Source organism: Vipera ursinii, assembly GCF_947247035.1.
Source record: "Vipera ursinii genome assembly, chromosome: 1".
NCBI lineage: Eukaryota > Metazoa > Chordata > Lepidosauria > Squamata > Viperidae > Vipera > Vipera ursinii.
In genome coordinates, this window is record NC_139512.1 from 332,398,854 (window position 1) to 332,424,272 (window position 25,419).

The 25,419-nt window shown below is 42.8% G+C and overlaps 1 protein-coding gene and 1 pseudogene across 2 annotated transcripts in view; both read left to right on the plus strand.

Moving 5' to 3' along the window:
• The window catches only part of LOC310631764 (uncharacterized protein), a 43,752-nt gene extending 22,480 nt beyond the window's left edge, over positions 1–21,272 (plus strand). The window contains exons 4-5 of the mRNA XM_083348456.1: positions 2,255–2,318; positions 20,070–21,272. Coding sequence (XP_083204582.1) covers positions 2,255–2,318; positions 20,070–20,827 — 822 coding nt within the window. The 3' untranslated portion in view covers positions 20,828–21,272. The remainder of the gene's footprint in view (positions 1–2,254; positions 2,319–20,069) is intronic.
• LOC310649913 (large ribosomal subunit protein eL30-like) lies at positions 20,875–21,495 on the plus strand (annotated as a pseudogene). The gene is made up of 2 exons: positions 20,875–20,911; positions 21,149–21,495. The product of its transcript is annotated as a large ribosomal subunit protein eL30-like (transcript).
• The last annotated feature ends 3,924 nt before the right edge of the window (positions 21,496–25,419 follow it).

Genomic DNA, 25,419 nt, shown 5'->3' on the forward strand with positions numbered 1-25,419 from the left:
CTCCATACGAGAAGCCCCAGCTTTGTAACCAAAGCAATAGGTTGGGAGACCACCAAGAGAGGTCAGGAGGAGGGGACAAGGGGATGGCAAAACGGCAGCAGGGCTGCTCGGGGCCAAGTGCTAAGGCAGGAGTTCCCTCAGACCCTTCCTCCCACTCATTATAGTCTATCTTCCTTCCTTCCTTTCCCCCCTTCTTTTTCCTTTTTTCTTCTTCCTTCCCCTTTCCTTCTTCTTCCTTCCCCCCTTTCCTTCTTTTTGTTTGTCTTTCCTCTTTCCCTTTCTGCTTTCCTGTCCCTTCTTGGATGCTCAAATGCAAAAGGGGAAACATTTCTCGATGCCTCCTTGCCTTGTGATCAAATGCCACTTTTGCTAGTAGTCTGTGGCCACTTAAAAGACCGAGAACAAACCAGGCTCAGTTTTTCCCATGGTTGCATTTAGAGGGAGCGTCCATAGACAACAGTACAGCAGAACTGTCAAAATGGTGGCTGTGATAGTTGATCAAAGCGTCTCTGTTTTTTATGTGCAACAGCTTTAGCATTGAGGAACAGAGGTAGCTTAGTTGCTTTTCTATTAATACATAATCCTGAAAAGAGCTCTTCTGAAGGGACCCTGCCATGGTCTAATTCAGACTGGACATATAGCAAAGGAAAATATTTTCCCCTACTCTGCTTTGTCCTGTTTTCCCCCCTGGAAATGGCTGTTTGCAACACCCAAGGAAGGGATACTTTCCTAAGAGTTCACAATTCAAGAATACCAGCGTTAACTTGGATTGCCAATAATGTCCTGTCTGTGACAAAAGAGAACACAAAATTGCTTTCTCCTTTGAGCCCAAGTCTCAATGGATCCAAGATTGAAGCAGAACTGTGTGAACTGGGGCATCTCCAACCAAGTTGCCTCTCCTTCCTTCCTTCCTTCCTTTTTTCCCTCCCTCCCTCCCATCCTCCCTTCCTTCCACCCTCCGTTCCTACATTCCTTCCTCCCTCTGTTCCTCCCTCACTTTTTTCCTCCCTCCCTTCCTCCCACTGTTCCTCCCTTCCTCTGTTCCTTCCCCCCACCCTCCATTCCTCCATTCCTCCCTTCCTCCCTCCCTCCCTCTCACCCTCCCTTCCTTCCTCCCTCCCTTCCTCCCTCCCTCCCTTTTTTCCCTCCCTCCCACCCTCCCTTCCTCCCTCCCTCCATTCCTCCCTTCCTCCCTCTATTCCTCCCTCCCTCTTTTCCCTTCCTCCCTCTGTTCCTTCCTCCCTCCGTTCCTTCCTTCCTCCATTCGTTCCTTTGCCTTCTCATCTCTTTCCTTCCTCCACGCTCAGGAAAGGGTGATGGGAGGGGGAGAGCTCGCCAGCGCTGCCATGTTGCCACAGGTCTTGCTATCCCACATGGGTGGGCGGAGGCTGTCCCGGTGAAAGGAAAGCCTCGTGGCTGCGAGGCTGGAGGTGCTGGTGGGAGGGGTGGTGGTGACGCTGATCTACAACCTGGTTGCATCCATCAGAGCCAGGATGTGCTCAGCCTTAGATCCACGGGGCAGCCCTGGAACCAGCAAGGAGCTGCCCCACCACCTCTGGCTTGCCCCCCGGGTGTGCACACAAGAAACGGCCGGCATCCTGGGTGAAGTCAACCTGTGGGGCAAGTCAGCCAGCAGGGACGCCGGACTCTGCTTGCACGCATGCACAGGGGGCGGGATGGGGCTGCCCCAGGGATCTAAGGCTGAGTGTATTGTGTAGTGGGTTCTGGATCGCAGGAAGGACGCCAGGCAGAGGAGTACAGCATAGCACTCTTTACCTAATACATAACAGAGTGCATTCTGGCTTTGATGGAGGCAACCAGGTTATAGATCAGCGCTGCACCCCTCCCACCAGCACCTCCAGCCTCGCAGCCACGAGGCTTTCCTTTCCCCGGGACTGCCCCTGCCCACTGATGTGGGATAGCAAGACCGGCAGCAACATGGAATCACATAGTGGGCCAGCCCTGGCCCGCGGTCCTTGTGTTTGACATGTCTAACGTAGAGTTTTTTTTACTCATGCAGCAGTCCAAAAGCAATCACAAGAAGTCTGTTTTGACTGTTTCTTGCAGAACTACAGTCCCACTCAACAAACCTATTTGGATTTATTTATTTCCTTTAAAAAATAAATGTTTTGCATATATGGCCTTGTTAAGCCCTTCGTTTAGTCAGGCCGTTGCTTGGCAATGTCCTTTTATTTGGTAGGAGAATCTGAGAATCTATACCTTGACTCATTTGTCTGTTTGGTTTCTTATGCAGACAAAACTGGAAGATGGGTTGCCTGCAGAAAGAAAGTCTCTTGCAGATCAATGTTTACGCACAGGTAAGGTGGTTGGACATGAAGTGCTTTGGATACTTAAAATAGGCTGTGTGTGTAAATAAGTACTCTTTTGCAATACACATTGCACAAGGAATCTCATTGACTTGCAATTTTCCTCCCAAATTATTGTTATGATTCAAACATCAGAGGTATCCACATTTTTTTCTGTCATGTTTCTTTTTCCCCACAGGTAAATAAGTATTCCAATTACCTGGATTTTCTCAGGAGTTTTATTTTTCTCTATATTGAACCTTCCTCAAAATACAATGAAAGGAACGTGACCTTCGTTGGAATTGGTCACTGGAAAATGGAGAGCAACTTGAAGTTGCCCTGAGTGAACTTTTCCCCTTATATAAGTAGATGTCATTCACTCATATAAGGAAAGCACAATGTTGTAAATTTCCAAGATTTATTTCTGATAAAAATGAGCAGCTTGCTTCTCTAGACTGGCTCAGGAATTCTGGGAGATGAAGTCCACGAGTCATAAAAGAGCCAAGGTTGCCTACCGCTGGACTAGACTAAAGAATATTAAATTAAAATTCCTGTGTGTTTTGAAACAGTTACTCCTGTTCAGCCTGAATCCATGAAGTTGTTATTTGAATGAAAAAGTCAGGAACTAAACTGAGTGTGGGCTTGTCTTAAAGAAGTGTGGATTACAATAACAAATCAAAGATTGCAACAAAAACACATATAATAGATTTACCTCTGCATAAGCATGCATAGTAAGGGACGTGGTAGCTCAGTGGGTTAGGACACTGAGCTTGTCTATCAGAAGGTCGGCAGTTTGGCGTAACAGAGTGAGCGCCTGTTACTCGTCCCAGCTTCTGCCAACCTAGCAGTTTTGAAAGCACGTAAAAATGCAAGTAGAAAAATAGGGACCACTACGGTGGGAAGGTAACAGCGTTCCGTGCGCCTTTGGCGTCTAGTCATGCCGGCCACATGACCACGGAGACGTCCTCGGACAAGCGCTGGCTCTTCGGCTTTGAAACGGAGATGAGCACCGGCCCCTAGAATCGGAAACGACTAGCACGCAGGTGTGGGGGAACCTTTACCTTTACCTTTAAGCATGCATAGGATTAAGCTGCAGGTGGGAATATTTTGCAATGATGTCACATGACATGTCGCAACGTATCGCGACTTTTTTCCCATTGCTGGCAATGGGGTGGGCGCAGTTTTGCTATGATGCATCTGGCCCCCGGGCTGGCAGTTTGACACCCCTGGACTAGAGCAAGAAAAGATGGGTTGCCTTCCTTTCTGGAGGCAACCCATCTTCCAGTTTGCTATCTAGCTGTACATAAACCTTACCCTTATTTTGGTGGAAGGGATTTTGGTAGTGATTTTAGAAATCTCTATGAAGTTGTTGCATTCAGGTAATGCTTGGGTTACGATGGCAATTCGGACTGGGAACCCTGTCACTAAGCGAGGTAAAGCATAATATTACAAGACTACATTGCTTAGCGACAGCTGTTTTGGCATTTCCCAGTTACCAACACTGAGCAGGGAACGGAGGTGGGGGGCTGTTACATGAGGCCCTCACACGATCGATCACCACTTTCTGCTGGCTTTCCCATTGACTTTGCTTGTGGAAAGTCACAAATTATGATTCTGTGACTGGAAGGGCAACAGTCAGAAATCTGAGCTGGCTGCAGAGTGCTTGCATCCCAATAATATGATTGTGGGGTCCTGCAGCAGTCAGAACTTTTGTAACTGCCTCTCATTCAACACAGCTGCAAGTTTGAATGGTTGCTGAATGAGTAGTCATTAAATGAGGACCATCTGCACTATGCTTCTTACTGAGTTAAAGGCATACTTTTCTTTGACTACAAAAGAAGCTAGGAGTCCTTTATAGAATGTTTTGGTCCATGGCAAAGCAAAGAATGGACACTAAAGTAGTTGTGCAGATCAAAATTAATTTTAGTAGACAATGTGTTATTCTTCAGAATAGCCAGAAGAGGAGGAGGAGTTTTCTGAAAAAACTGGGCCATCTGAACTTTGGTGAAAATCTCCTATAATGGGGGTTCACATGAATCTTCTCCTAATTGGTTGGACAGCCTATCTGTGCAGTTTCCATGTATCCCATAAGCATGCCCTATGAGAGACATTTCTCCTGTTTAGCGTGATATTTCTGTTACTGAGGTGGCTTTGGCTTCCCAGGACTCAGGAATAGGCAAACCCTTTATTTGCAACTGCAAGACAGCTGACAAGTGGAATGTGCCTGAGCCTTGACAGAGGATCAAGATTGATTATATCTTGCTGTTGTTTAGCAAGCAGTTGTCCTTTCTATCATCGCTAATCATGTGTAATGTCTTTATAATGTTTGTAAAGTATAAACAGAAGGATGGATTGGAGTTTGTGTTGGGTTTGCTGTGTTGTTGTAATTAGGACTACTTCCCCATGACCCCTGGAAGTGGAGGTTACAGAGTGGGCAGGAGGAGAGTAGACCTCTTTTTAACAAGGGGCAGTCTTTTGGCCACATGAATAGAAGGTTACTTATCACTTTGGTTTCTAACTATGATTTTTATTGAGTTGGCTCACACCTCTTGAATCCTGCTATACTGTGTGGCTGGATTTTGGAGGGAGATCTGCTAGTATTTAAATCTGAATGGCGTCTTCTCAGAACCTTTTTGCTCTCTTCCCTCCCCCCCCCCGCCCCACCCGTTCCCAAAGCCATTGGGATGCAATTGTTCTATATAGTAATATGAAGCAAGATCAGGATAAGTACGTGCTGCTCTGGAGTTGGCCATGTAAAGGCTAAGGAGTTGAAAACTAAAACACTGAAGATTAAGAGGCTGAATTATCTCTGTATTCGGAACTGCCCACTGCTTTGGCAGAATTTCAGACTCCTCCATTTAATCTCCCTAAGGGCCTTTCTCTCTTTGTTTCTTACCATCATACAAACATCTTCTGGCAACATCTTTATTCTGCCATGATGCCTTAGCTAAAGCTTGAGGTAGCCTCTTTGTAGTAAGCTGTACTGGAACTAACATATTGTTTTTCTCTTAGGTCAGCAGCAACCAGTGGTAGTTTAAAGATGAGGGCTTTAAGTACAAAGATGTGTCATGCTTTGTGTTCATGTTCTTCTTCTAGGGATGGCCCATAGAAGGCAGATGACCCGCCACCTATTTGTCATTTAAGCTGGTATTTCGTGTACTTCCTCCCCTGGGGCCCAGATTGCTGTCCTTTAGATCCTTTTTCTTCTGGAGGGAGATAGAACAGGGTAGAGCGACCAGGTGCTTCCTACTTCTCAGAACCACTGGACCGCTAACATGTGATGTGGAAGAGCTGCATTGTAAAGACTGCTTTATCAGATAGCATTTTTACGCACATACAGGCTTTTGGGTGGCTTCCTTTGGGAACAAAACAGCTGATCTGTGGGCTATTACAAGGAGAAGCATCTCTCCAGTTTTATCACGCAATAAAGGACAAGTATAAGAAGTGGAAAGAGGGGCACATAACTAAGGCAGAATATCAGCAAATAGCCCGTGCCTGCAAAGATGAAGTGAGGGAAGCTAAGGCTCAAAATGAACTAAGGCTTGCGACCAAAGTCAAAAATAACAAAAAAAGCTGCTTTCAACATGTAAAAAGCAAGAAAAAAAGTGAAGGAAATGATTGGTCCATTAGTGGGGGAAAGTGGCAAGAAGGTGACAAGCAACAGGGAGAAAGCAGAACTATTTAACTCGTTTTTTGCATCTGTCTTTACACAAAGGGAAAAAACAGTCCAACCTACCAAAAACAGTGCCATAAAAAACAGAATAGAAACGCAAGTTAAGATAGGCAAGAAAATGGTAAGCACCTGTCCAGCCTAGACGAGTTCAAATCACCAGGACCAGATGGATTACACCCCAAGGTTCTCAAGGAACTGGCAGACGTGATCTCAGAACCACTGCACTATATTTTTCAAAGATCCTGGAGCTCTGGGGAACTACCAGAGGACTGGAAGAGAGCTGATGTAGTTCCCATCTTCAAAAAAGGGGAAAAAATAGATCCTGGAAACTACAGACCTATCAGCCTGACCTCAATACCTGGGAAGATTCTGGAAAAGATAATCAAACAACAAATCAGCGAACACCTTGATGCAAACAAAGTCATCACTAAAAGCCAACATGGGTTTCTCGAAAACAGATCATGCCAGACAAATCTTATTACATTCTTTGACCAAGTGACAAAATTAGTGGACCAGAGGAATGCTGTAGATATAATTTACTTGGACTTCAGTAAGGCATTTGATAAAGTAGATCACAACCTACTACTTGATAAGATAGAAAAATGTGGGTTAGATAGCATCACCACCAGATGGATTCGTAGCTGGCTGACCGGCTGTACTCAGCGTGTGGTCCTCAATGGAACCACATCTACATGGAGGGAAGTGTGTAGTGGGGTGCCCCAGGGCTCTGTTCTGGGCCCAGTGCTCTTCAACATCTTTATCAACGATTTGGACAAAGGAATAAATGAGGAACTCATCAAATTTGCAGACAACACCAAGCTGGCAGGAATAGCCAACACTCCAGAAGACAGGCTTAAGATACAGGAGGATCTGGACAGACTTGAACACTGGGCACTATCTAACAAAATGAAATTCAATGGTGAAAAAAGTAAGGTTCTACATTTAGGCAAGAAAAACCAAATGTACAGGTATAGTATAGGGGGTACCTTGCTCAATAGTAGTAACTGTGAGAGGGATCTCAGAGTCCTAGTGGACAATCACTTAAATATGAGCCAGCAGTGTGCTGCAGCTGCCAAAAAAGCCAACACAGTGCTAGGCTGCATTAACAGAGGGATAGAATCAAGATCACGTGAAGTATCAATACCATTTTACAATGCCTTGGTAAGGTCACACTTGGAATACTTCATCCAGTTTTGGTCACCATGATGTAAAAAAGATGTTGAGACTCTAGAAAGAGTACAGAGAAGAGCAACAAAGATGACTGGAGACTAAAACATATAAGGAATGGCTGCTGGAATTGGGTATGTCTAGTTTAATGAAGAGAAGAGTGAGGGGTGACATGATAGCAGTGTTCCAATATCTCAGGGGCCACCACAAAGAAGAGGGAGTCAAGCTATTCTCCAAAGGACCTGAAAGCAGGACAAGAAGCAATGGATGGAAACTAGTCAAGGAGAGAAGCAACCTAGAACTAAGGAGAAACTTCCTGGCAGTTAGAACAATTAACCAGTGGAACAACCTGCCTCCAGAATGCTCCAACACTGGAGGTTTTTAAGAAGAGACTGGACAGCCATTTGTCCGAAATGGTATAGGGTTTCCTACTTAAGCAGGGGGTTGGACTAGATGACCTCCAAGGTCCCTTCCAACTACTACTACTACTACTACTTCTTCTTCTTCTTCTTCTTCTTCTTCTTCTTCTTCTTCTTCTTCTTCTTCTTCTTCTTCTTCTTCTTCTTCTTCTTCTTCTTTTTCTTTTTCTTTTTCTTTTTCTTCTTCTTCTTCTTCTTCTTCTTCTTCTTCTTCTTATTATTATTATTATTATTATTATTATTATTATTATTATTATTATTATTTCCAATTATCTGCAAGCCTAGCACTTGATTTGTGTGGTAAAGGAGGCCAACTAGTGAGCAAGAGGTGTTGGTTTAGCGGTCTTTTGAAAATCCACTGAATCCATGTTAAAACAAGCCCACCTACCACCTGATAGGCTGGAGAAGCTGTCTATTAAAAATCAAAGTCATTCTTGCTTTACAAACAGCCTCGATGCTCATATGTCAACTATCCAGTGTCTGTAGCTGTATCAGAGTATGATAGCTAGCAAAACTGAGGGATCTAGCCATTTGCCAAACCATCCACTAATCACAGAAGTGTTGTGATGGTTCCTTCTGGCTAATAATATTAAGAGAAGGGGAGGGAAGTAAAACCACATTTTAACCAGCAGCTGCACTCAACATGCTCTGGCACACCCAAGACACTGTTATCTGGCAGTAAGTCAGAACTGCAGAGGAAGATAAACATGGGCAGTGGAGAGAGCAGCTTTTATGCTGGTTTAGTTCTTTTGGCTCAAGGATGAGTAGAGAGCAATTTAAGAGATCTGTGGAGAAAAGCTTTGTGAAAGGTTCACCAGGAATAATTGGTGACCCAGAGGGTTTTGGTGATCCTTCCCCAAAGAGATTCCTTTTATTGGGTTATAAAATAAGTGTTGGTTGTGTTGGACTTGTATGACATTTCACTTTCCACAGGAGCGTGAGAAAGAATTGTTTTCCCTCCTTGCCTTTGGCCAGCAGTGCAGGCCAGCAGTGAAAGGGGAAATTCACTTTCCTGCTGAAACAATAGCTTTTCATCCGTGAATAGCCTTATGCCTTGAAGGCAATGCTCCGCAGAGATAGATATCCTTCCCCTCCAGATCTGAACTGGGTGTTCAGTTTATATGCTTGCCAAGTTTTGTAAAATGAGAAAGTATGATCTTTAGGAGCTTTCCTTCCCCATTGTTGCTTGGAGCAAAACTCCTACATAAACAAGGTGCATGCATGCGTTTTTGTGTGTTCATATTTTTAATGAAAATTAAAAACAAACACATTTGAAGCACACTCACATCTCCAGGCTAGTCAGTTGGTATGATCTAAAAATCAAGGCATCTCCTGTTAAAGCTTGCAAGGAAAAAACAAACAATTAAAATTAATTCAAAAGAAAGAAAGAAAGATGGCTAAACCAGAGCCACAAGATAGCTGACCTATATAAGTAAACAGATCTGATTTTAAACAGATTTTAGATAAACTTTGTTGTATCCTCGTTGCTATATGAAATGCTTAACTTTACAGCTCAGGTTTTACAATGATATTTTTATAGCATTGACTGAGGCTACAGTCCTTTGCATCTTTGGGAATAAATTCTGTAGTACCCACTGAATAAATACAGCTATATAAATTACACTGCTAACTTGAACAGTCGTCTGCTTTGATTGTACAGGTTTTTCAATCAGAATAAATAACTCCCAATTTAGAAATGCTTTTATGCAACGCTCCTACTTTTGCTTTTGTCCTATCTGCAAACAATATTGTATAGCATTCTTTTTCAGTATAGTGGAAAAACATAGAAGATTGCAAAACAAAATGCAATGAAAAACAGTAAAAGCAATGATAAGTCAATAAAAACAATTGCAAAAACTAAAAGCAACCAACAGGTTCTTTTAATCTGTTATTGAAGAGCAGGTGACAGTTGTGGCTAGGAGAGAATCAGTTACATCCTTTCCTGGATTGTGAGGCTCTGTGCACAGTCACTCCTGCCCTGGTCATCTCCCAGTTGGATTTCTGCAACATGCTCTTTGTGGGGCTACCCCTGAAGAGCATTTGGAAGCTACATCTGGTACAGAACGCAGCAGCACGGACAGTTCTGGAAGCCCCTTGAGTGGCATATGTGACACTGCTGTTACTTGACCTTCACTGTTACCAATTTGCTCCCGGATCTCATTCAAGGTACAGGTAGTCCTCAACTTACAACCATTTGTTTAGCGACCGTTCGAAGTTATAGTGGCACTGAAAAAAGTGGCTTTTGACTATTTTTTACTTTGTGACTGTTACAGCATCCCCACCGTCACGCAATCACAACTTGGACCCTTGGCAGCTGGCATGTATTTATGACAGTTGCAGTGTCCTGGGACCACGTGATCACCTTTTGCGACCTTCTGATAAGCAAAGTCAATGGGGAAGCCAACTTAACAACAGTCTTGTTTAACAACAGAAATGTTGGGTTCAATTGTGGTCATAAGTCAAGGACTACTGTATTGCTCATCATCTTTGAAATCTTTTGTGGCATGGGTGCAGGGTATCTGAGGAACTGCATTACCCTAATGGGACTAACCTGCCCCACTCATTCCAGCAGAAAGAGCCTACTTCAGATCCCATCAGCCACAGAAATTCAGCTGGCAGGGTCCAGGAGAAGAGCCTTTTCTGCTGTGGCCTCCATCCTCTGCAATATTCTCCCTTCAGAGGTGAGGTCTGTCTCTACACTCCTGGCCTTCTGGAAGAGCCTAAAAACTTGGCTCTGCTGTTTGGCCTGGGGCCCTGGCAGTGCTCTGCTGCATTGGGAGTGGCTGATCTGTAAGAGTAAATTCAACCAAGAACCAAGATGACGAGCAACCCCAAGCTGCCCATCATAAAAGGTAAAGGTAAAGGTTCCCCCGCACATGCGTGCTAGTCGTTTCCGACTCTAGGGGCCAGTGCTCATCTCCGTTTCAAAGCCGAAGAGCCAGCGCTTGTCCGAGGACATCTCCGTGGTCATGTGGCCGGCATGACTAGACACCAAAGGCGCACGGAACGCTGTTACCTTCCCACCGTAGTGGTCCCTATTTTTCTACTTGCATTTTTACGTGCTTTTGAACTGCTAGGTTGGCAGAAGCTGGGATGAATAACAGGCGCTCACTCTGTTACGCGGCACTCGGGATTCGACCCGCCAAACTGCCGACCTTCTGATCGACAAGCTCAGCGTCCTAACCCACTGAGCCACCGCGTCCCTCATACTTGTTCTTAACTTTTAATCTTCTTATTTTCATTTTAATGGGTTTTTAGCGCTTTTTTAAACTTCTGATTACATTGTAAGCTTCCCAGAGCTGCTGTGAGATGGGTGGGATATTTAAATTAATAAAGTAATTTTTTCATGCTTCCTTATACCAGGCACAGGGATGAATGATCTGGATGTGTACTTAAATGTGATTATCTGTCAAGCATTCTTCTTAACACCTTTAGGCCTTGACCCCATGGCCGTCTCCTCCCCCCCCCCACCTTAAGTTCCCATTTGGTATTTCAGCAGTATGCTAAAGGAGAGGCCACCATTTCAATCCCTAGTGCCACCATTAGCTGTCTCTTTTCCTGACTCTGTCTTGACTAATGGCAGAACTGATCCTGAGAGGTGCATTTCTTTATGGAAGAAAACCTGATGGTACAGCATGTCAAATAGTTAGTAATAGATGGATAGTTTCAAAAGGTGCCACTGGCTTAATGTTGCTAGAGAAGAAAGTCATCAAGAAGGAAGGAGAAGGTTTACTCCTTTGGTAAACCTGTCCAAGTTTCTACTCTTCTACTCTGATTATATCTGAACTGTGGGGTTATGACTCTGGCTCAATATCCTGAAGTCCTGCATTTGAACTTTTTGTGGGCCTGGAGAAGAGAAATTAAGTACCGTAGTGTCCCTTTCTCAGGTAATGGAGAAAAATACAACTTAAGCCTATGCATTATTTGGGAGAAAATCTTGCTTTTAGTGAGGTTTTTCCTTTGACGTGTATGTGTGAAACTGGCAGCTGAATGTTCGTTTACTGCTGTTTTAATAACATCCTAATTATTCTGTCTGATGTATCTGCCATGCTCTGCTTATCTATTATTTTATTTATTGCATTTCCATTCATTTTCTCTAAATGTTCAAGGCAGAATGCTTGGGTATCTCCCACAATGTTATCTCTAGGAGTAGAATATGTTAAAGGAGTATAACTAACTAAACTCAATTATCAGCCAATTATCAGAGAATTGTGGAAGATTCTTTCCAGGAATGATTGTGGTCTCACAGAGGATCTGAAAGCAATTTTAAAAAGCAAAGTTTTACAATGTAAAATGTGTTATTTCCTCATCCTGTGTAACACTGTCCCTTTCAAAAGCAACATAACCCAACCTATTTCTCCAGCTGCTTCCCTATGCTGGAAGTTAGAGCTGTTTGCCTCCCAATCTCTCCTGAACTCTAAATTAGTTTGCCACCTTAGGTGCAGTAAAGAATCCAAACTTATCACTTGTTTTGAAATTTGTCTTCCAGTTCAAATATTAAGTGGAATGTGCAAAGTTGCAAAGTCTTTCTTTCTTTCTTTCTTTCTTTCTTTCTTTCTTTCTTTCTTTCTTTCTTTCTTTCTTTCTTTCTTTCTTTCTTTCTCTTTCTTTCTTTCTTTCTTTCTTTCTTTCTTTCTTTCTTTCTTTCTTTCTTTCTTTCTTTCTTTCTTTCTTTCTTTCTTTCTTTCTTTCTTTCTGGATAGAAAGCGTTAATGCTCTACTCCAGGGCTGAGCATGTTTCTTTCTTTGCTACTGTTTCCCCAGAGACTTCTACATGTCCAGCGTAACTTAACACCAAACTGCTGTTGGCTAAACAGCACAAGGCCTGTGAGACAAAGTTTGCAGCCAGCTCAATTCCCAGCCTTAAACTACAGCTACTTTGCAGCAGGGCTGAATCCCCAACTCCTTGTTCTGCATGTGACCAGGGCAGGGAATAGAAGAGAAGTAGGAGACAGGGTGGCTCCAAAGGCTGAAACTGTAGCGTGTCATTTGTGGGATTCAGATGTGGGGTGGACTCTATCTGTGTATGTGTGCGTGTGTGTGTGTGCACGTTTGTGTGTGGGTTTGGACACCCCAGGCACAAAGCTCTGCCAAGTCTGATGAGTCATTGTGGTTTTCTTTGCAACTTGGCTGAGAAGACACCAGGTTATTGGGAGAGTTAAAACGGCAACAAATTTAGGGCGAATGGTCCTGGTTTGGACCAGGTGTTGTGTATTGACATGACTTCCCCACCCTGGCTGCAGAGCAGGAATGAAGACTTGGCACAATGCACAGCTCACCCCTTTTAAGTGAAGAGGAGGGAGTGCAAGTAAAACCAAACAGCCCACTTGCTGCAGGAAAATGAAAATGTTTCTGTAAAGAAGCATAAAGGGCACCAGTTGGAGCGCAAATAGGCAGAAAAAGAGGAAAGAAGACAGGCTGATACTTGTGATCCTAAGACAGGGAGAGGCAAGACTGACATGGAAAGGCTAGATGGAGCTGCATTGTGGGGACTGTTCCAGAAAGGAGTCAGGAAGGAACTGAGGCAGGAAGTCAAAGTCAAGGAACAGATCAAGGGAGCGAGTTGAGGGTGATGCAAGAACAAGCATCAAAGAGCAAGGCTGGGGTCAGAGCTGAGGTCAAATCAAGAAGAAAGGGCTGCCCAAAGTACATCCAGAAGCAAACCCACTTGGAAAGATTTTGTTGCTCAGCAAAAGCTAATTCATACTGGACTGCCCTTTAGGTAGTCCAGAAAATCCAAGAGCCAAACTGGAGAAATGTTGACAGCTGGCTGGGAGCTGAGGAGATTTAATAGTGCATTACTCTTCCTTTAAGCTCTAATGGTTGTGGCATAGGGAGGTTACAGATTCAGAAGTTTCCAGTTTGAATCCTAACAGTTCCTGACATACACAGGTTTGGGCTTTATTTTGGCAGATTAAACCTCTGGAGAAAAGATGGTACTAGTGAAGAAAGATTGATAAAATAACAAACAGCATGGGAAAAATGTTCAAAGATAAACTTTATTATGTATGGGCAGGAAAGGAGAAGACTGGACAGTATGCTTCAACTTTTATAGAACAAGCGATTGAGGTGACAGATGCAATGAAGAAAAGGCTGATTTGTGTGCACAGAGGATTAAGCCAATATGCATTGTTTATTTATTAAATTTAAATCCCCCCCGTCTTGTTGTTTAGGGCGACTCTCGGCCCTAGGAAGGAGGCATCTGCAAGCTACTTCTGAAAATCTCTGCCAAGACTTGTCCAGGCAGATTCCAGGAGTCAGGATTGACCTGAAAGAATAAAAAAAAGAGAGAGAGAATTCAATAAATTGTAATGTGGTGAAAAACTATGGTTAAAACAAACTGTAGCCTAGTGCAATATGTGAACATCCCCCATGTCTTGTAGCTGTTTGTGCCTAATTAATTTATAAAAATCAAGTCGTGCTTAATCCAGTGTAAATGGACATAAACATCATTTTGAATAGTTACATTTTATTTAATTCCACATTCCTTTAGGATCTCAAAGCAGGGAGAGTTTCCTTATTTTGACATGACGTAGGTTGCTGGAAGAGAGGGACTAGTTCAAAGTCACTCAGAAGAAGACTGTGATTTGCACTTGTGTCTGTCCAATACTATAGTGCAGGGGTGTCAATCTACCAGCCCACGGGCTGGATAAATCATAGCAAAACTGCGTCCACCCCATTGCCAGCAATGGCAAAAAAGTCACGATCTATTGTGACACGTCACATGACGTTGCAAGTTTGACACCCCTGCTATAGTGTGTTCTTCATTATCAAAGTGCTTAGCCATAAAAACAAACTAACCTTGGACCAAGTGGACCTCCGTATTGAACCTAAGCAATAGCACTAGACTAGAGGTTTCAGTTCTTGCAGCATTAAAGCAGATTTGCAGCAGGAATTTTCCTTCAGGAATGTTTCACAGTGAGGAGAAAGGAACGTTTAGTCAGCAGTCAGAGGGGAGAAGATGATGTTGGCCAATTGGCACAACTACTTTTTGGCCTTCAAGGAAGCCTCTGAGGCTCTTGGCCTCTCTGCCTTCCTTCCGTCATGGACATCCGTCTCCTGTTTATATTTTTAATAATTGGCTAGGTCAATCCGAAGGTGGGAATCTATTTCTTCTGTGTCCCTCTCTTTAAACTTATCAAGATGGGTTTGTATCAAATTAGGGCTAATGAATTCTCATTCTGCTGCAAAACAAGTAGTTCTAAATTTTAACAACCTTGCTCTCCCAAATGTTATCATTTGTGCACAGAGTATATTATTAAATAAATGATGAAGCACAAATCCTAAGGGTAAGGGACAGACCAACAACACCAATAGAATCAGTGAAGCTGTTACTTATCTCAGTGGTGAAAGTTAAGAGATAGGATTTGGCCCCCTGCTAAATTAGGAATTTTTTTTTTTCATATTTGCTTTTGTCTTGGAAATTAACTTTTTGTTTAAACTATTCAAATGGCCAATTCTAAGTGGTGTACAAGTTTAAAAAGTGCAAAAACAAAACATCATTATACAGTATAATATTGTGGTAGAATAAGATGCTCAGATTGGGACAGAATTGTAACATTTGTCTGTTGCCCAAATCATACAAATCCTGCCTAATTATGATGCCAAGGAGCCTTTTTATAAAAACAGATTAAAGGACAGATCTTCCAGGCAAAGGGGGAGGTGGTTGGACATGTGATGTTGTATTTGTGCTACCTGGACTGAAATGCTATGTGAATTCAGGCACTGTTGGAGGAGGAATCTGCAACTGAAGATCTGATAGGAGCAATCAGGCTAAATTCAGATTAAATACATTAAATATATTAATATGTTTAATATATATAATTAATATATTATATATTATAGTAATTATAGTAATATAATTATAGTAATATATTAAATATTATAGATTAAATATTAAATAGAGATTAGGTAAACCTGGCTCAAAAACAGCAACTGTTGGAGTCCTAGTAGACAATCACTTGAAAATGAGCCAGCAGTGTACGGCAGCAGCCAAAAAATCTAATATAATTCTTGGTTGTATAAACAGAGGCATAGAATCAAAATCACGTGACATATTAGGACCGCTTTATAAAACCTTAGTAAGACCACACCTGGAATGTTAAGACTTTGGAAAAAGTGCAGAGAAGAGCAACTAGAATGATTAAAGGCCTAGAGACTAAAACGTATGAAGAACAGTTGCAGGGATGGGGTATGGCTAGTCTAAAGAAAAGAAGGACCAGGGGTGACATGATATTTGAGGGGCTGCCACCAAGAAGAGGGGGTCAACGTATTTTCCAAAGCGGCAGAAAGCAAGACAAGAAACGAAGACCTCCAAGGTCCCTTCCAGCTCTATTCTGATTAACTGAAGGTTCAAAAGGGAAGATCTACAGAGCGAACTGCTTGATGAGAAAGACTGTAATACTTGTGGGGGAAAGACTGGGAGTGAAATGAGGAATTCTCGACTAAGGGGCAGGAATTCCAAGGAACCCAGGAAAGAGTTATGTTTTCTTCCTCCTTTGTAGGCTTAAAAGCAGGCTTGAGAAGCAAAGAGCCGTGGTGGCACAGTGGTTAGATATGCAGTACTGCAGGCTAGTTCTGCCGACTGCTAACTGCCAGCAGTTCGACAGTTCAAATCTCACCGGCTCGAGGTTGACTCAGCCTTCCATTCTTCTGAGGTTGGTAAAATGAGGACCCAGATTGATGGGGGACAATATGCTGACTCTGTAAATTGCTTAGAGAGGGCAGTAAAACACTTGTGAAGTGGTATATAGGTGTAATTCCTACTGCTATTGAAGCTGCCGAATTTGAAATGAGCATATCAAAGATAGCGTTAGACCCACGTGAATCAGGAAAAGTTAAGCTATCAAGAGCTCCATTCTGAAATGCCTGACTAGTTTGTTCAGCTAAGCCAAGGGGTAGGCAACCTTGGCTCTTCTATGACTCATGGACTTCAACTCCCAGAGTTCTGGCTCCCATGCTGGCTCAGGAATTCTGGGCGTTGAAGTCCACGAGTCATAGAAGAGCCAAGGTTGCCTACCCCTGAGCTAAGCCCATTATATATTTTAGAAATAAACACAAAACCCAAGTGGGAATATGACTTTTGGCTTTGGTTTGTTTGCATGGTGTCCTATATTTGTGCATGGAAAGCAGCCCAGAGAAAACAAATCTTTTCCAGTCAAGTAAGAAATTGGATTTGGAGGAGAGAGAGGAGTCCATATCCACAAACAAAACAAAATGAAGGAAAAAAAGAAAGTAGGAAAGATGATCTTGACAGAAATGTGCAAGAATCATTACCTAGGCAAAACGGTTTGAAACATTTTTTTTAAGGCCAAAGCAACAAGTTACATGCTTTCTTGCTTCACTGGAGTGTAAGAAGGAGAAGGAAGTAAAGCCACTCAGACTTTCAAAACTCTGTTACTATAGCCAATCTCAATAAAAGTAACTTAGCCTTCACGTAGAGTTGATTACCTGGTCTGGTCTACCAAGCAGAGCTGACAACAAAAGACATTCAAGTATAAAGTTTGAATGGACTTTCCATGTCTTACTTTAAGAAAAGGTGTGTCTGTAGGGGGGTGAGGTACCCTGATTAATAAACCTGTAAATCTCAAAGTTAAATATTTTTTTTTTAGTCTATTTGCTAAATCCATCAAAGTGTCACATAAACTTCTAGAAAAGAGGTCCTTAACTTTTGCGGCTTGACAGCCCGGGGTGGGGGTGGAAAGAGAGGAGAACCGGGATGTGTGAGTGGCGGCCCAGTGCACAAACATGCACATGCAACTCAACTTGTGTGAGCTGAGATGTGTGCACATGTGCATACCACCATTCACACAGCCTGGTTCTGAATAGGCCACGGCCAGTAGTGGGCCACGGCCTGAGGATTGAGGGCCCCTGATCTAGAAGCTTCCTGTGCTAAAAATGAATAAAAGACAGATTTGCTTTTAGGAAGTTGTTGGGCATTATTAATGTTGTATTTGTGCTGTGTGGATTGGAGGTGCTATAGGCTTCTCTGAAGCAGCCCCTATCCCAGGGGTAGGCAACCTCGGCTCTTTTATGACTCATGGACTTCAACTCCCAGGATTCCTGAGTCAGCATAGCTGACTCAGGAATTCTGGGAGTTGAAGTCCATGAGTCATAAAAGAGCCGAGGTTGCCTACCCCTGCCCTATCCTCTGAATTGAGGCCCTTCTCAAGATGGGCCCCATCTGGCTGTTGTGTAGAAGAGCCGTGAAGACCTGGCTCTTCACCCAAGCATTCATAATAGTTTTACCAGTTTGGGAAGACAGACATTTTTGATGTTTGTGGAGCAAAATATAGAAATGTTTGCCGCCTTTAATGTACTGAGTGTGCGCGTGAAATCTAAGGGTTAAGTTTGTTTGGTAACTAGAAACAGAATGACAGTAGAAGAGTTTTACTATGCTTTTAAGTTTTCGCTATTTCACATGTAAAAAAAAAACACACCAAAGGACAATGTTACTATGAAAGATAGAAAACACCAAGTTACTCTTCCAGCCAAAGTGAGGCACGGTAGAATCTTCCCAAATGTTCTGTTCACTGGAAGGAAACGTCAAATTCTGATTTTTATTGGAGCTGCTGGAGTGGATCAGAGGGTTAAGTTTTCCCATTGCATTATTTCCCTCTTCCATCCCCCACCCACCACCCCAGGCCAGCTGCTGTAAGGTTGGGAGGGGGGGAGGGTAGGAATACAGGAACAGCCTTTAAAGTCTTACTGGTTCAAGGCCAGCCTGCTAGACACAAATGCTCTTAGTTATTTTATCTTTAGGAGAGGAAACCTGCTCAGCAAGTCTCTTGACAGCTTCTGCAGACAGTGTTGAAACCTGCTCTTTCTCTTAAGTACTTAACAAAAGGAACAAACTCATTACAAGTGTTGGCATTCAGCCAAATGTGCTTGGCCACTGCAATTGACAACCTACAAAAGGTGCCCAGATTCTGCCCTGTGCTAATTCTTTTGCATGCCTCCCGAAGCATGTGTTAACTGGCACAGAAGCAGAACGTAGAGAAGACCCCTCTCAAGGATGGTGGGGGTGACATGTTTTGTTCTCTACGTCAGTTCCCTGGTTGATACTTATTACAACTGCTCTCCTGTTTTGTTGCTTTTCCCCCTTAAGGGTTATTGTACATACCACCCTATGCATTGCTAGGTATTTATAGGTGCATTAACAGAAAGTCAAAATGTCTATATCTAATCTTGATAGAAGCTAAATATTTAAGTGACATAGAAAGAGGAAGATTGGTATTGGTTCGAAGATTACTTATTTGTGTATTTGTTTTGGTATTATAATCTCCATAATTTCCTGGTAATTTCTTTCTTAAAATAAACATATAAAACACATTTAAATAACCCAAAAATAATTACATAAAATAGTACGATAAGAATGTAGACAAGATTTAACAGAACAAAATAAAAAAATAAAAGCACAGTTGGTGGCTATTTCTATATCTATCTCTAACCATTGATAGTGCTGCCTCTACTCCTGTCTTACTCCTCTGGTGGCATTAATGGGCAATGTTGTAATAATGTAATTTCCATCCTGGTACAATTTCAAGCTCTTTCTGCCAACCTCTAATATCTACTTACAGCTTCCTTCTTCCAAAGCATTCCATTCTTTTCTCATGTATCATCAGCCTATCAACATAGTCTACATCTGTCCGCATTCCCCTTCTCTATCCATTTTTCCAACAGAATTCATATACAGTAAACCTTCCCAACTCACTCTAACATAAAAATCTAAATCTTATACTCAAGGATTAGCCATCTTTTGAGAGATGCTTTTAGAAATTACAGCTTGCTGACACTTTATAGTAGGAAGTCGGTTCTCATCCATTTTATTGCTCCCTCCTTTTACTTAGAGGGACGTGGTGGCTCAGTGGGTTAGGAAGCTGAGCTTGTGGATCAGAAGGTCGGCAGTTTGGCGGGTCGAATCCCAAGTGCCGCGTAACAGAGTGAGCACCTGTTACTCGTCCTAGCTTCTGCCAACCTAGCAGTTTCAAAGCACGTAAAAATGCAAGTAGAAAAATAGGGACCACTACGGTGGGAAGGTAACAGCGTTCCGTGCACCTTTGGCGTCTACTCATGCCAGCCACATGACCACAGAGACGTCCTCGGACAAGTGCAGGCTCTTCGGCTTTGAAATGGAGATGAGCACCGGCCCCTAGAGTTGGAAACGACTAGCATGCATGTGCGGGGGAAACTTTACTTTTAAAACTTTTACCTTTTACTTTGCCCATGCCATATCCTGAAGCTTCTTTCGTCCATGGGCAGCAGGACTATTCTGAAGCTCATCCTGTTTGATGGCTCAACAAAATTTTATTCATTTTGTGCTGGTCTCTTGAATGTGTTTATCAGAGCCAACCTGCACATGTCTGCTGAGTGTGTTTGTTACAGGAGAGATCGATCCTTGGGGACAAAGGACAGTGCACTTCTAATATGTATTAAATTGCCTAACCCATCTCTTGTAAAAGCATCTCTAGCAATGTATAATTAAAGTAATATTTTTCTGTACAGGTAACACTTTGCCTAGTCACCAAGCAAAGCAGCAATCAAATGGATTTTCTTCAGAGCTTCAGCAAGGAAATGCAGACTCTCCAAAATACACACAGGTAGTTAACTCAAGCCAACAAAGGATGGAGAAACTGAACATGAATCATCAAAGAAACGTGAGTCCACCAGCACCAGGTTCCAACGTACCATCCCCAAGCCCGCTGCAGTTCAGAAAACTCCCGGTGACTCCCAAAGAGGCCTGCCTGTCTAGAATGTTACCATTGACTCAGAACCTGGACAACCAAGTTTATGAAAGCGTTGGTACTAAAGAACAGGAATTATATAGCAAGGATTGGTTGGAAGGAAGGACAGGCTGTCAGATGGCAGCTAATAATAATAATTCGATCTGTGCCACGACACATAGATTTGGAGCAGGGCCTATGGAGCTTGGTGGGAAAGATTCTGAAGCTGCAGGATCCAACAACATGCATGTGCAATTGTCTCCAGCTGAAACATGCCAGGAGTCATATGGCCAGTTGCAGGACATGGCACCTGAGAAAGAGGCCCCTCAGGCTCAGCTTGAGTCTGACTCAAGGAGACTAAGTGCCATGTATGCTCGAGTGTGCAAACGTACCAAGGCACCTCAGCCAGTCCAACCTGAAAATCATGATGAGCCTAAGAAACAAGAAGAGGAAGAACCCCCACCCATTCCAGAAAAATGTTTTGAGCACATCTATGAAAGCCTGAACATTGAGGCTGAGATGCAGGTTGGGGACTTGTAGGTGCACCTCTTTCTAAACTGGAAGGCGTACTGTATGTTCTAATCTAAATGGGCAACTATAAGTATCATGCACTAACACAGAAAAGTCAGTTATGTACATTCATAAATTCTCTGTGGTATATATGTGCTAGTGAAGAGTTATCTGAAATGTAAGCTTTAAAAAAAACAACAATTCAAGCTGCTACTATTTTCCATCTTTTCAAAAATCCTGGTCCTAGAAATACTACCCTTTTCTTCCACTTCTGTAGCAAACCCTTTTTCCCCTTCTGACATCAATTCTGACTTCCCTGGGCCCTTTTTCATTGGCTGGACAACTTGGAAGCCTTCTTCTGGCAACGGCAGGGCCGAGATGTGGCCACCAAAAAGATAAAGAGGTCTTTAGAATCGATAAATTCAAGATTCCAGCTGGTTACAAAATAAGGTAAATACAGTATGTACCTGGATATAAACAAACTAGTATATGTTATCCTAACCAATAACTCTGCTGCTTTGAGAAAGTCAGAAATTGAGTACTATGCTATGTTGGCCAAAACTGTTCTGCATAACTACAGCGGCAACAATATTGAACTGGGAACAACTTGTGGGAAGTATTACAGAGTATGTACACTTGCTATAATTGACCCAGGTGACTTTGACATAATTAGAAGCATGCCAGAACATGAGAAGTAAAGAAGTAAAAGTTTACTTAAGTTTATTAAGTAAAATTAATACACTTAAATTCTGTGTAATAAAACTGGCTATAAATCCAAACAAATTCTGATTTCCCTGGGAAAAGGAGCTAAAACCAATTTATCTTTGTGGTGCAGAGATGATGTTCATTGCATGATAATACCCCTGAATTCATTTCGACCCCTAATTTGATGGATGTGGAAAGTGTGTTTTAGAAGAAAGCTGACAGGACTGAACAACCATGTGCATAACTGACTATGTTCTTGACTCACCTGTCTCTCATCTTGCAATTAAGGAAACAGTAGCAGGATTGTTATCAGTAGTGGGTGGAGCTTACAGCTTTATAGAAAGCAAAAATGATCTGTAAATTCAAGATGGGAAGTAGTCAATTTCAGGGTGTTTTTTTTTTAGCAGTTTGGTACTTTCTGTGACTACAACCCCCTTATTTCCACAAGGGAGGATGCTGTGAAGGATTTGGAAGTCTCCAAGACTGTTAGATATTGGGCTCCCCAAAATCTGGGTCTTTTCTTGGAGAATACACTGGGAATGATGGCTTTTATAATTCCAAACCTTCCATAATCTGTAAGCATAACTCAGGTGATGGCACTGGCATACAGAAATCCCAAAAGACTAGGATTGGGAAAATTAGCTTTAAGTAACTCTAAATCGGGGTTTTTATGTGGGATTTTACATCAGTACTCAGTTGAGGCTCTCCTGTTTGAATACTATATGTTCAGAATTGTCCTCCACTCTGCCACAATTTAATTCTAAACTCTAAAGAGGGAGGAGGAAAGAAATAATTTCTGAGTCTTGGAACGTACATTCAACTAACAACACCTTTGGGTAATTATTTTGCTCACTAAAACGAGAAACTGCATTATACAAATGATAGGGGACATTTTGCATTCTGTCAAATTGTAATATTAAAGATATACCAAATCTATAGCATGTGTTTCAAATACGTAATCTATTTTTTAAAATAACTTATCTTCACTTTTTGCATCGACAAAGGAATCAAGGCAGCTAATAAAATTAAAATGGGCTTGAATACCAGCATCAGTAGCTTGATTATTGTTTGTTTATTTGTACAGTTTATAGGCCACATATTTCCGAATTATTCTTGGCATTTTACAATTAAAAGTGTGTGTGTGTGTGTGTGTGTGTGGAGGGGAAACCCAGACCAAGGAATTCATAAGTGTTCCAAAGACAAAATATACCTCTCGCACAGAGAAGCCACACTGCTCAATTACATAATAGGACCTGAAGTACATTCACTTTGCCCAGTCTCACTGGATGATCAGAAATAACTGGAGACAATTGGTTGCTCAAACAATCAGGCCCTATGCCATGAAAAATTTTATGGCTGAGAAGCAGCCCCCACAATTAGACAAAAATTAAAACATTGGCAGTGTTGCAAAGATTCCACTACCTGAGTCCCAAGGGCTAAACCAACAGGTGGTGAAATGTCTTTACAAAGACAAGAGTGAGACCGTAGGCAAGGTTCATAAGTTTATTCGGTTCAGCTCCGGGCAGCTGACTGTCAAAACAATCCCGGCTTATATAGTGAACTGTCAAACATTACAACCAATCAGGTAACAGTAACTTTCCCGCCGCTTGGTCAGCGGCCAATCGGCAAGCGGCATTCTGACAGCTCGACGGCTGTCGGGGAATTCCTCTCAGCTGAGCGCTTGGCTCAGTTCGGAGGACCAGATTGTGGACTGCGGATTTTGACAGTTCCGGGAACTGTCAAATCCGGCGCGTGCGTGTTTGGTCCCGGCAGCTCGTTTGACAGCTGTCATCGGTAATGGCGGCCGGCGGGGCGGCGCGCATGCGCTGTTGCTTTTGGCAGCCATTTGACAGCTGTCAACTGTCAAAAGTCTGCCGGGCCGGTGCTTTATTTGTTGTTTGGACTCCCCGGGTTTCCTGATATGATTCAGGTAAGTATCCAACGGCAGCACAGAGAGCAACTTTCCAGCACCAGTATGGTTTCAAGCTGGATGAAACAGACCCACAAATGTCTCCACCCAGCCTGGCAGTGCTGCCACATCACCTGAAGTCTCCAGCTCCTTTTCAGCAACCTCTGCACTGTCCCACCCCACTGGACAAAAGTACTCAAAAGGGTTAAATACTATCCTGGCCAAATGTCCAGACTTGGTACCAATGGGGCAATAGAAAGTCCTCTAAGGCAGCGTTTCCCAACCTTAGGAACTTGAAGATGCGTGGATTTCAACTCCCAGAATTCCCCAGCCAGCTATGCTGGCTGGGGAATTCTGGGAGTTGAAGTCCACGCATCTTCAAGTTCCTAAGGTTGGGAAACGCTGCTCTAAGGTAGACTTGCACCTCAGAAAGCTTGCAGTCCTACTGCAACCAGCCACACACTGTTAATTGATGGCCGTGAACCTTGCCTAATCTTCCCAACTGTAGATCACCTCATATCCAGCTGGCAGGAAAACCAAGCCATGCTTAGCTTCCTACCTCAGGTCACTCCTTCAGTGGCTTGCCAGCATGCTTCCTGTCGGCCTCCACAAAGTGGCTGCAGTCCATTTCAAACCCAAGTATGGTCCCTAGCATCTCCTTAGTCCTTCTGACTATCCATACTGAAAGTTACAAAAGAAAGGAAGCTATGTGTGCACGAGGGTTTGAGCATTATGGTTCTAGAGAATCAGTTCTTTATTAGTTTCTCTGCATATCGCGGCACTCCAGCATGTTCCTGTTGGTGCTTTTGAGCAGGATATTGGTTAGGCCTCTTGAACTAAATAAGGTGACTCAGACCTGTAGTTTGAGAATTGCAAGGAAACTTGGTGACGGCCAGCTGCTCTTCAGGTAAGACTGTCTACGAGGCTGATCTTACTGCCAGTTTTGTTCAAAGTCGAGAAGATGTTTCCATCTGGTTGAACAGATTTGTTCTGTAAAGCATTTGTAGTGAAGGCAGACTGAATTATATTATTATAAATAGCCCTATGAAATAGAACAATAGGATAGAACTATGGCAAGTACTCCTAAAAGTAATTTAGATCTCAATGTTTGTAAAAAATCTAGATTATGTTTTAAGCTTTAATAAAGTTCAGTTCAATTCAGGCATTGCCTAACTTCTGGGTGGTTAACTCTGGGTGGCTCACAATAAAGACAAAGAAATACAGGTTTGGGTTTTTTTTTTTGTTTTTTGTTTAAAAGAACAGGATGGTGAAAATACCAATGCCTACACAGACATCTCCAAAGGTCACCCCTCAACCACCTCAACTCAAGGCATGGCAGAACAGCTAAGTCTTTAAAGCTTTCTGGAATTCCGACATAGTGGGAGTTGCATTGATTTCCTGGGGAACCTCATTCCAGAGTGCAAGTATTATAACAGGAAAGCATGCTTTCAGTGTCCTGATAGATCAGGGGTGTCAAACTCGCAACATAACATGATGTGTCGTGATGTATCACAACTTTTTTGCCATTGCCAGCAATGGGATGGGTGCAGTTTTGCTATGATGCATTCAGCCCGTGGGCCGGCAGTTTGACACCCGTGATAGATGGTATCAATTTCATTGATCAAGTGAATGCAGAGTGCATCAATCCTATTGAATCAAACTGGCCAGGTCAACACCTGGTGAGATAGCCAGTCCCTCAAGTAAGGAAGCACTGTGCCTTGTAGGGCTTTATAGGTCATGACTAACACCTTGGATTGCACTCAAAGGCATATGGGCCACCAGTGCAGCTCACATAGCAGGGATGTCACATGAACTTACCAACACTGCCTGCACTTCTGCTTTCTAGACCAGATGAAGCTTCCAAGTGGTCAGCTCCATGATTACTGCATTGCTGTAATCAAGCCAGAAGTGACTGAAGGATCTCCCAAATGCAGAAAAATGTTTTGATGCATTGAAATTAAACTTTCAGATTTCAATTAATAATGGAAATCGTCTTGCAAAGAGGTGC